The sequence below is a fragment of the Coenobita brevimanus genome, chromosome 28, assembly GCF_032717465.1.
Source record: "Coenobita brevimanus isolate Jiangsu-jjx chromosome 28, ASM3271746v2, whole genome shotgun sequence".
In the NCBI taxonomy this organism is placed as follows: Eukaryota; Metazoa; Arthropoda; class Malacostraca; order Decapoda; family Coenobitidae; genus Coenobita; species Coenobita brevimanus.
This window is the reverse complement of record NC_136981.1, coordinates 6,246,020-6,257,611: the sequence shown is the minus strand read 5'-3', so window position 1 is coordinate 6,257,611 and position 11,592 is coordinate 6,246,020. Positions and strand designations below refer to the sequence as shown.

Genomic DNA, 11,592 nt, shown 5'->3' with positions numbered 1-11,592 from the left:
GGAGTGAGCGACATTTTGTGACCTGTACTTGTGAAGACGTGGTGGTTTCGGCAAAAGGACCTCTAGGCAATACTGTCCCTATTCCCTGACGAGCCCTCTTCCTTCGACACACACAGCATCTTCCCTTACATACTCCCCCACCTCATCTTTCCATCTCGTTCTGGGACTCTCTTTCCTTCTCCTCTCAGTCGTGCTCCTTTCATACTGTACATTCGTGGGTTTCCTTGCATACTTTCCCACATTATTTCATCCCTTTCTCGATCTCCCTCCCCTCTTTCCATTCACCTCACTTTCAAACAAATTTATATGTGGTCATTGCTGAGGTAGACAATCCCCCATCTTGTCACATAATAATATTAGGTGCTCGTGATTTAATTTCTCGCAAGAGCCGTCCGAGGGATCAATTAATTCATGATGAGATTTTCCGCCGCCACCCTCGCCCTCTTGGCTGCCATAGGTGAGTGCAGTATTTATTTGTTCTTATTTTAGGTGCTCAGTCTGATGTGGTCGATAAGGAGTTCAAATCAGAGGGATGGCTGGGGTTTATTGTCCACATAGCGCCTTTCAGGGAAGAGCGACCGATCATCCTTACCTTAAATATCTGAACTAAGTAGCCTAGTCCCCGATCACGGTGCTCCTGATAAAGAAAACAAAAAAACTCACGGTTCTAGAAATCAGTTGTGCTAATAATGTCGATAAAACTATTCCCGAAGTTTTGTAGGATCTAGAGGCGGTTGCATGTGTTACGGGGATGACAGAATTGTGCCCAGCCTACCAAATTCATTTTCACTTTATATAGTTCGTCCACCTTAACTTGGCTAAACACGTCTTCATACTATAGCTTATTCCCTATATTCCAGTGGCAGAAAAAGACACTGCTTCATTCTATTATCCTTTCCACATTTATCCTCGACACCATGTGCATAATCCTGATATATCTAAGTGGTCAAGTCCCAGATATTTCCCGACATGAGAAAATTTACCCCAGAAAAAAATTAAAAATGGTTTTAATATAAATATTCGAAGGACTAAGCTGACGGGAATTTTAGCCCTTTTGGGCCCAGTGTCTTCAATATAGGCCGGAGCTGGGCAATTTAAAAACCTAATAAAGAAGGGAACCTCGGGGTAGGGACCTACGAGCTTCGCGACTGTGAGCCGATGGGCGGAGGGCGGTACGTTTAGTACCCTTCCAGCAAAATCCCTCGCACAGGAACTCTGGGAGCTAAAGGGTTAAGGTGAATTTTGTAAATAACTGAACTATATAGGCTACCGTAATTCAAAAAGTAGAAAGGTGTGTGAAATTACCTATCAACCTTTGCACGACACAGTTTATAGACTGAGTAAATTTCGTATTTATGTATGTAGAACTTAGGTACTGAGCTGCATGCTATGGTTATGGATAAACCATAACATAAACTTGCTTACATTTTATTTTGTTTGCCATGAGTCGATACGCGACTGCATATGATCAAACCTTTAACTTAAAAAACATCAGTGACCATTAACAAATTAGCACAAATAAAATAATAATAAAATTAGAACTTACGAGATGTGGTGTAGAGCGGCGTTGTCATCTCAAGTAGTTCTCGTATCCAACCATATGCTTCAGGTCCCAACAATGGCACTGTCTTAGGGTCGTCACCTAATTCACACACATTATTACATATATAATAATTATATGGAACAATGGGATTATTAAGAGTTCACTAGTAAGTGCTAAAGTCAATCACTGTAAGCACTATAAGGAGGCGGTTCGGATGAGATGTAAACGAAGCGGAAACCAGGTTAAACTAATCTCTCCCGGTTGATGCATTAGCGAACTTTGAAATGAAGTGTTTCACTTTCTCTCGATTTAACGTCCCTAAAATTGGTAAATGGTAATCCTTCTTACACATTGCCGCTCGAACCACCTGCTGCATGTTTACACAGTAATTACATAGAAAAATTTTCTTTATAGGATTCATTTAGTGAAATTAACTACTACAACTAATAACATGAAGCATAGTAAGGATTACCCAATATATACGAGTATATATATACTGTATATATATATATATATATATATATATATATATATATATATATATGGGGGGTGAGTGGGTGGGGGTATGTTATCATCATCATCATCATTATTATTATTATTATTATTATTATTATTATTATTATTATTATTATTATTGTTGTTGTTGTTGTTGTTGTTGTGTTGTTGTTGTTGTTGTTGTTGTTACCAAGAAAATGTCGTTAAGACAGAGATACCTCAGGGAGAAGCTGCCAGATAAACCACTTGCTTTACATCGCATCCCACTGAGCCCTTGGCCTTTCTTTTTCTTTTTTTTTCTTTTTTTCTCGCCATGTTATTTTCTGACAATGTTATTCATCTTAGGACTGCAGCTCAATTAGGGACCTGGATGTAAATTTGATTGTTGCTTGTCGTATTCTAGGGGAAGGCTGCGAGCTGGTAAGTGCTGATTGCCAAAACTCTCGTGCAGTCGATACTCATTCATCACAAATCCTCTTCATCTTGGCTGCTTGGCGCCAGTGTTCTTGAACCGGCCTCAGTGGTGGGCTGATAAGATAACGTGATACCGGGATGAACGTTAGAGAGAGTCACTGATAACACATTCAACTTGAACATTTCACACTGTTACTTTTGGTCATGCTGTTTCCGTAGGGTTTACACATTCAGCTCCTGGATGTCGCTTTTTTTTTATAACTGAGAGTAGGGGTGCTCGTGTACTGTTTCACTTGTGTGTGTGTGTGTGTGTGTGTGTGTGTGTGTGTGTGTGTGTGTGTGTGTGTGTGTGTGTGTGTGTGTGTGTGTGTGTGTGTTCAGGTTGGTCCATGAAAAACACCTAATTAGTAAATGTCTTCCTTAATGACGTCCATGTCCTTTTAAAGACATTGCTCTTCCGTCTTCATCACATCCCCTTCAGGAGGGAGGGAGTGTTCTGGGATTCTGGTGGGGAAGATAGAGCTGCGGATGTCCTAAATGAAACACTACGTCACCTACTGTCTCCTTAATTAACCCAAGTGTAGTCAATATGCATTTCTCCTAATCTTCCTTCCTCGTTATCTCCCCAAGCAGTGAGTGTGTGTTCAGGTGTTCTGGTAGGGCCCGTGCGTCTGGCCCACAACAAGCGCTATATCACCTATCAACTAGGGGCCTCGCCAGAAAACAGCACCCTAGAGTGTCCCGTTACGCTGGAAGACGAGAGTGAAGAGGTGGACACCGTCTCCTGGGTCTTGTTCAAGGATGGGAAGGAGGCTGGGAGCTTCCAGTGGCGGTCAAATGAGGATACAATAGGTGAGAATACTGTAGAACTGGTAATGTATACGTGTGTGTAGGTAAATGTCACTTTAATACTTATTCTAATTTCACTGCGAAGTGTTTGGTAGCTGTGTGAGTGAAGGAAAACGTATATGCAACTAATTTTATACACAACTTGAGAGTAGCAAAGTATTATTACAGGAAAATTTTATTCTACAAGTGATATCATATATAATCTCAGTTTAGGAGAGTTGATAAATAGCCTTCAGACCCAACAGTATTATACCAGTAATTCTCTACACATCCTAAACTTAGCCGAGTCTGTAATTACAATTCCAGCATTCTGTAAATAGTCCCTGCATTATTTTTCCAAGGAATTTTATACACAATCTAAGCCTACCAACGTTTATAAATACAGTCCTAGCATTATTATACAAGCAAATGTAGACACAGCCAAAGCCTAGCAGAGTCAGTAAATGCAGACTCAGCATAATTTTTACAGGCAATTTAATGCACAATCTAAGCTTAGCAGGGTTTATAAATAAAATCCTACCATAGTTATACAAGCAATTTTATACACAGTAAAAGCTTATCAGAGTCTTATGATACATTTGTGTGTGTGTGTGTGTGTGTGTGTGTGTGTGTGTGTGTGTGTGTCTTTCAGCCACGGGGTTGCTGGAGGGCCGAGTAAACATTGAGTTGGATGTGGGGTCGCTGGAACTGACGGAGCTGCACTATGACCTGAACGCCAACTACTCCTGCAGCGTCACCCTCACCAATGGCGACACTGCAGAGGCCGAGCAATGGGAACTGCTCATCATAGGTCAGTTTGGAGTTATATATATATACAGGGGGTCACAGGGTGGCTCATTTATAACGTTCCTCTTCCAGCCTGCCTCGCAAATTTTCGAGTGCTGAGGGGATGGTTTCAGCCAGCGAATCAATGCCTGCCCTGCATCATTTATTCACTTCATGTTCCCAATAAGACATCCACGCCCACACCAGCAGACTGAGCAGCCCCCGCAATACATGAGATACCACCAGGTGTTTCAACTGCAGGGCTGTTTACGGACCATCCTGTATTAGGCAATCCAGTTTGTGTGTTGCGGGAACGGCTCACTCAGCTTTACCAGTGTTTAACCTGCATAATTTTTTGCTTCATATAACTTTTCTGTTTATATATCTGTTTCTGTTTTATACGTCTATTTTTATTCATTGACTGCATATCTCATTACTAATATCTTGAAGCAGCCAAAACGCCTTCACTTCTCAAAAAGACAGATTGATTAGTCCCCACAACACACAAAACTGGAAATTGGAATATATGAATCACCCAGTCAATTAGCAGGATAAACAAGGTTCTTTCTCAGCTATTTGTCTTTTCTTTACTGATCAATTATGCCACTTTAATATTCACTTTAAATTGGACATGTTCTTCCCATGATGCTGATAGTCCTCCATCTGTCAGTATTATTCTTGCTCTCTGGACGCTACTTCATCTGATCCAATAATTGGGATGAAAGAGGTCGGGATGATTGGTGATGACTGATGATGATGATGGATGACTGATGATGACTTATGATTGACTGATGACTGATGATGATGATGCATGACAGATAATGGATGATGGATGGTTAATGATGATGATGATGATGACGATGATGATGAGACAGGCAGGCAATCTCAAGCACAACTTATGTTGAGGAGGATTTATAAATTAATCTCTAGATTTGGACCCAGGAATTATCATCAGTCCCAGCCTCTCTCATCCTTTTAGCTCTTCATTTACAAACCCTCTCAGGCCAAGAGATGCAACCCACAACCACCAGCAACAATAAATAAAATAAAGTAATTAAAAGTGAGTAGGACTGATTTTGCATGCTGATTACCCCTCACATTTCACGTACACCCTCTCACAGCAGCAGACACAGCTTTCTTAACTTGTACGTCTGTGGGGCTGTCTTTCGAAGCTGTAAACACATGAGCACAATAAGGCCGAACACTAGTCGATACAGGTTAATTTAAGCCTCCTTCATCTTTCCCTTTACCTCTCCATTCATGAACAAAGCCTCCTTCATCTTCCTGTTTACCTTTCCATTCACAAGCCCTCTCACGCCAACAGACACTACCTCGAACCACGTGTACTCCTCTGGCGGCTCAGCTTCGGAATGTGAGTACAAGAGTTCATTCAAGTCCTACGCTGTATACCCAAAGCCCACCGTTCGTTCTGGGATGTACTCGGCCACACTGGGAGGCTACTTCGACGAGGTGGCAGCGGAGGAGTGGCAGACAACGGTATATCCCAACGGGTCTGTCGCTTATTATTACAATGACCGAGTTTTCAAGGTGAGCATCGCTTAGTTTAGAGGTTTGGTGTTGTACCCTGGCCTCATTCTGTGCAGTCGATTTTTTTGACCCTGTCCTATGCGACCATATCTCATTTTGTCCTTTCCTCTGTGTCTATGCCTCATTTTTTTTTTATGATGATGGTGGTGATAATAAGGATGATAATGTTTGGTGGGAAAGATAATGATGATAATAATGATACTAGTTATAATAATAATGATGGCAGATTGGTAATAGAACGACGACGATGAAGATAGGTGAGAAAGATAATGATAATAATGATGATGATGATGATGATGATGATAATGATGATGATGATAATGATGATGAATTTCCGAAACAGATCGATCAGGACACTCCAGCGGACACGAAATTCATATCTGGCATCGGGGTGACGAAGAGCGACGGCACTCTCATCATTTTGATCACAGAAATTCAGTACAACACTCTTTGTAAGTATGAGACCGGGGGGACTTGGAGGGTGAGTATGGGGGCTTGGAAAGTGACTGGGGACTTGGAGGGTGACTGCGAGGGCTTGGAAAGTGGCTGGGCACTTGGAGGGTGACTGCGGGGGTTTGGAAAGTGGCTGGGAACTTGGAGGGTGACTGCTGGGGCTTGGGAAGTGGCTGGGGACTTGGAGGGTGACTGCTGGGGCTTGGGAAGTGGCTGGGGACTTGGAGGGTGACTGCTGGGGTTTGGGAAGTGGCTGGGGACTTGGAGGGTGACTGCTGGGGCTTGGGAAGTGGCTGGGGATTTGGAGGGTGACTTGGGAACTGAAGGGTGACTAGGAACTTGAAGGGTGATGAAAATTGCATAGTTACTGTGAAGAGTTAGTGTCTGTGTATGTATGTATGCTGCAGTTTGGATTTAAACTGGACACATACCCTGCGTAGGGGTTTTGAAGGAAGTGATTCTATTTTCGTGCAGAGTAATCAGAGGTCAAGGTCATAGATCAGGGTCAAACTTCGCACGTCACTGTACGCTGAACATTTTTGATTTAGGTTTAAGATGCCCCCAACTGTGAAAATTACTCACAGTCTGGGATCAGTGAGCTAAGAGTCCCTCACCTTTTATAAAGCGAAAACAGCCAATTCTAAGCAATTTATTTACAAACGTTGTCAGTAAATGATCATCAGAGACTAAAAATACACTCGGATTCGTTTACCAGGTTTTTATTCTCGTCGGGTAAGGAGGCTCCCTAACACCTTTTCCTTAGCGATTTTAGTTTGGATACGGGTGGTTAATGTCCTTTTGTACGTCATCAGAGCAGAGTATGGATGTGTTAGGAGGATTTATGTAACACGGACAGTAAGGCTTAATAAGCAAAATAAATCGCTTAGACAAAGGTGTTAGGAAACTTCCTTAACCGACGAGAATACGGGCCTATTGCTGTTCCATGGATGTTGTTAGTCTTGATGCTGAATGTTGATTTAGGTGCTTAATGTTTACACCCTAATTATTCTGTGTGTGTGTGTGTGTGTGTGTGTGTGTGTGTGTGTGTGTGTGTGTGTATTCATCACTGTGTTCACAGGGACCAAAAGAGGCTGCCCAGAGATACACCTGGACGAGTACCAGATTGAAGAGTATTGGAGCGGGGATCACACATGTCGAATGGAACACACACCAGGCACGGTAAGCTAATTTCACCACAGCTACACACCTATTTCCATTATCATTATCATCATCATCATCATCATCATCATCATCCATACCTTATTTATCATCATCATCATTATCATCATCATCCATACCCTACTTATCATCATCATCATCATCAACCATACCTTATCATCATCATCGTTATTATTATCATCCATACCTCTTTTCCCATTCTTCGATCATTTCTTGTTTTTTACCTGCTGCTGGAGAAAGACACCTTCATTTTATGGCACTGTTATGAGCATTGCCGGACGGTTTCACTGCCAGGCTATAAAAACGCCCTCTCAGCTCCACCCCCCTGCACCCCATCCGCCTCAGAGAGTAGGGCGTTGGACTGAAGGAAAAGAGGAAATTCAGTCTGCAGTCCACTAGGTTCAAAGCAGCTGAGCAGTGTAATGAATCTCTCTCTCTCTCTCTCTCTCTCTCTCTGTTTACGATACAGCTGTCGGTGGGGTGACTCTCATTTCCTTCTCTTCGATACAGATGTCGGTGGTATGTGAGAACGGCTACCACGCAGACGGCGATGTTGACATTCTGGAGTTCGAGTGTAAGGAGGGCCCCAACAACACCTACGAATGGCGTCCTCCCCTCGCTAACCTGGGAAACCTGAAGTGTGGTAGGTTCCAGATTAAGTTAGGTTAAGTTAGGCTAAGTTGAGTGCACCTTCCCCTCGCTATCATTGGTTTGTTCAGAGTACAGTACAATCTTCTGACTAACAGTACCGCAGATCATTTTGTAAGAGGAAAAAAAATCATTTGTGAATAATGATTACACTCGGGGATAGTATATTGCGCCCTTTTATCTTGTGTATTGGGAGGACGGCTTAGTCTGCTGATGTGGGGAGCTGTTTTCGAGAAGTTACTAGTCAACCATGCAATCAGTGAACGAAAAATCAGACAGTAAAGAGTTAAAAAATGGATGTGATAAATAGAAAATGGTGCAGGATAGTCGCTGGCGATGCTAACTGAGCCGTTCACAGCACACGAGAATTGGGAAGAGCAATATATAGACTTCCATCAAAAGTGCCAATTCAGTCAGACCATTGCTCCAACAGTGATCAACGAGGGTGGCCGTGTGTCTGTGTCGCTGCCCTCCCTGCTGGTGCTGCTGCTGTCACTCCTGCTGGCCCGCTCCCTACAGTAGTTCTCCTCCTGCTGCCATACTCCTTTTATTTTAGCTCGGCCTAAAATTGCCATCTTTCAATCTTGAATGCTGGGTTGTAACAGTTGATTAACACTAGAATATGATACTGTAGTCACGAAGAAGTGCTATGGAAGGGACGTAGAGCAGTAGCATTTTTTTTTTCTTTTCTGCCAATGAGCTACGTGAAACAGGCTGCAAAAGGACGAAAATCTGAGTCAAGTTGAGGTGAACAATCTATACCACAGGATTTCATTTAGCTTAGGCGACCATAATAGTGAAAAAATTAAACACTTTGTTATTATTATTATTATTATTATTATTATTATTATTATTATTGAGGTGGAGAAGGAAGTCTGGATGATGATGGTGTGATGATGATGAAGATGATTTTGCTCTTGATATTTCTAAGCAATAATGTTTACCTTGGAAACAAACTGAAGAGGTTAGACACAGCCTTCCTTAACCCCTTCACTTCAAGACGTCTCCCGGAAGCTGAAGAAAATGATTTAATGGTACCCAGAAGAAAAGAAGAAATGCATCCTCAGTGTGAAAAGGTTAATGCTGACTACCTTACACTTCTTCCCTCCATTCTGAGAGTCTTTTTTGAGCTTAATTAAGACGTCAGGATTTAGCAAGAATTAAGACTCAAGACGATGTAATTACTTCCCTTTTTAAGATTAAGATGCAATGTAATGTCTTTCAATTTACTTAATTTTTTATTCTCTCTCTCTCTCTCTCTCTCTCTCTCTCTCTCTCTCTCTCTGGCAATATTTCACGCAGCATCCACTGAGGAGGTGTGACGAGATGCCACTATAATTTTTTAAAAGTATCCTTCGAGACTTGTAAGGAAGACAGGCATCAGTATTTCTTAAAGTGATATTTCGAAGTAAAAAATACAGGAAAGAAAGCTCCATATTTTTGCATATATTTTTATCACTTATCTCCCTGAGTCCCATTTACCAAGAAAAAAACAATTGTGATGGAAGTAAAATATTTGATTATATGTGTCGTGTCAAAAATTTTCTGTTTTATCTGATTTTTTTATTGATGTAATGGTGATAGAGGCTTCAGAACAAGTTATTTTGCACCTTTGATGTTAATAAAAATATGAGTAATAATATGAGTTTGTATTAGGCTGGAACTGGCAAATGTGATACCCAACAAGGCCAGTAAAGACGACGCTGTGAGTGTTGGTGGGAGGGAGGGAGTGTTGGAGAGGAGTGTGTGGGAACGAGTGAAGTAAATGTGTGAGTGGGAGTGGGAGTGAGTATGAGAGTGTGAGTGAGTGAGTGTGTGAGTGTGAGTCAGTGAGAGTATGAGTGGTAGTGAGTGAGTGGGTGTCAGTCGGATGGATGGAGTTGAACTGGCAATGTCGAGGTCTCTTTCATATACTGTTTATATTTCAGTACGAATTAATCTCCCAGCCGTTAACAGAGACAATTATCCTTGTTCGTGATTTATTATTACATTTACGCTACTTTGTGAATAACGATTACTAGATAAATATATTCATTATGTCCACTTACCCTTTTTCTATTTTTAGTTGGTCTCTCTCTCTCTCTCTCTCTCTCTCTCTCTCTCTCTCTCAATACGTAGTGATCGCCCAGTAGCCTCTTGTTCTACGGCAGTTATAAAAGAGTCGAGGTCAGTGGATGTGGTGAAGGAGTCACTGGCAGACGAGGCGGTAAGTACTCGTATATGCCTCTTCATCTATCTATCTGTCCACCTATCTATCGCCGAACCTTAATTTCACAAGGGGTGACCACAGACAAATCACCACGCCATTCTGTCTTCTACCATCTGGCTGCCCTCCCTGCGAGTCATTTCCCTCCCTCGTGTCTTTCAATATACCTAAACAGAGCCAATTGAAATTAGTTCCTAAGTATGAAGGTGATCTAGTACACAGTGTTATATCTTTGGACGTTGTTTATGTTCTGTATAAGAGTTGTTTTATTTATTTTTCTTTAGATTATTTACCATTCAGTACAAGCCCTAACACTGAGGAACGTTGTCGCTGGAGGCCTTTTTATTTTAGGGTACATGAGATCAAAGGGAGACACTGATGCATACATGGAGCAAAAATAACCATATTGACTACAGTTAGAGACACAGAAATGAAACACGACACTACAATTTAAAAAAAAGTGAACATATACAAAAGCCAAATGTACATAAATTCAACTTGCCGTTTTCTGTGGCATCAAAGGATCATAGAGCACGGAAATATTATGGTATGCTATTACAATTCCTTTATATTTTCATCGTTTACTGCCAGATAATATGAGAGCCTTCTAGATCCCCCGTTGTGCTGTATTGATAAGAAATAAACCTAAATTCGCTTTGATAGTGAGAATTGATAGACACTGTAAAATGTAGAGGATTATTTTACTTCTCACTCACACAGTCTCGTATCGTCAGGAAAGGAAGCTGCCAACCATCCCCCCAATACCTCTTCCTTGGCGATTTATTTTTGGATATTGCTGGTTAATATATTTGGGAGATGTAAGTAGTGAGTGCAGGAGAGCAGTGGCCAGAGAGAGAGAGAGAGAGAGAGTCGCATTTTTTCGTCAGATAGGCCTACCAAGAGAAATGAAGAGTTAATGTGCTTTCGCCTAATCTCTCTCTCCCTCCCTCTCTCTCTCTCTCTCTCTCTCATTACGCCATTCGTCTCCCACCCTTCCCACCCCCTTCCTGTCACTTCCCCTGGTCACTTCTTCCCTATCCAGCTTTCTCCCTCTGTTTCTTCAAATCCTCAGCTTTCTCTCTCTCTGACCATGTGCATTTATTTCCTTTAGTAAGAGAAATTCATTTATATTTTACTCTTGCTTTTTTCTATTTTTTTTTTTATTTAGGAAACATTACTTGTCCTGAAAGGGTTGAGGAAGCCTAGCCTATGTCTAACCTTCCTAGCTCGACAAGTCTCTAGGATTATTATTATTATTATTATTATTATTATTATTATTGTTTTTATATAGGAGGAATATAGGGAAACTCTTTCGGGCGGAAGTTCTTTAGTCTCATACGCACATTCTTTTGCTTCCTCTCTCTCTCTCTCTCTCTCTCTCTCTCTCTCTCTCTCTCTCTCTCTCCACTGAACTGGTTACTAGTACTCACCTTCTTTCGTCCTCTCTCTCTCTCTCTCTCTCTCTCTCTCTCTCAACCCTTCAGGCATGTCA

At 41.6% G+C, this 11,592-nt stretch overlaps 1 protein-coding gene across 1 annotated transcript; it reads left to right on the top strand.

Moving 5' to 3' along the window:
- Positions 1-414: 414 nt before the first annotated feature.
- On the top strand, positions 415-8,416 carry LOC145394647 (uncharacterized). The gene is made up of 7 exons (XM_080268428.1): positions 415-457; positions 3,083-3,304; positions 3,933-4,091; positions 5,391-5,614; positions 5,958-6,095; positions 7,757-7,889; positions 8,328-8,416. The coding sequence occupies exons 1-7, from the start codon at positions 415-417 to the stop codon at positions 8,414-8,416; spliced, it is 1,008 nt and encodes a 335-aa protein (XP_080124554.1).
- The last annotated feature ends 3,176 nt before the right edge of the window (positions 8,417-11,592 follow it).

Bases quoted from the DNA above. Each gene is read 5' to 3' on its own strand.
- LOC145394647 (XM_080268428.1), top strand. From the start codon at position 415: ATGAGATTTTCCGCCGCCACCCTCGCCCTCTTGGCTGCCATAG. The intron at 458-3,082 runs GTGAGTGCAGTA...TATCTCCCCAAG, and splicing joins CGCCCTCTTGGCTGCCATAG to CAGTGAGTGTGTGTTCAGGT. The intron at 7,890-8,327 runs GTAGGTTCCAGA...TTGCTCCAACAG, and splicing joins CCTGGGAAACCTGAAGTGTG to TGATCAACGAGGGTGGCCGT.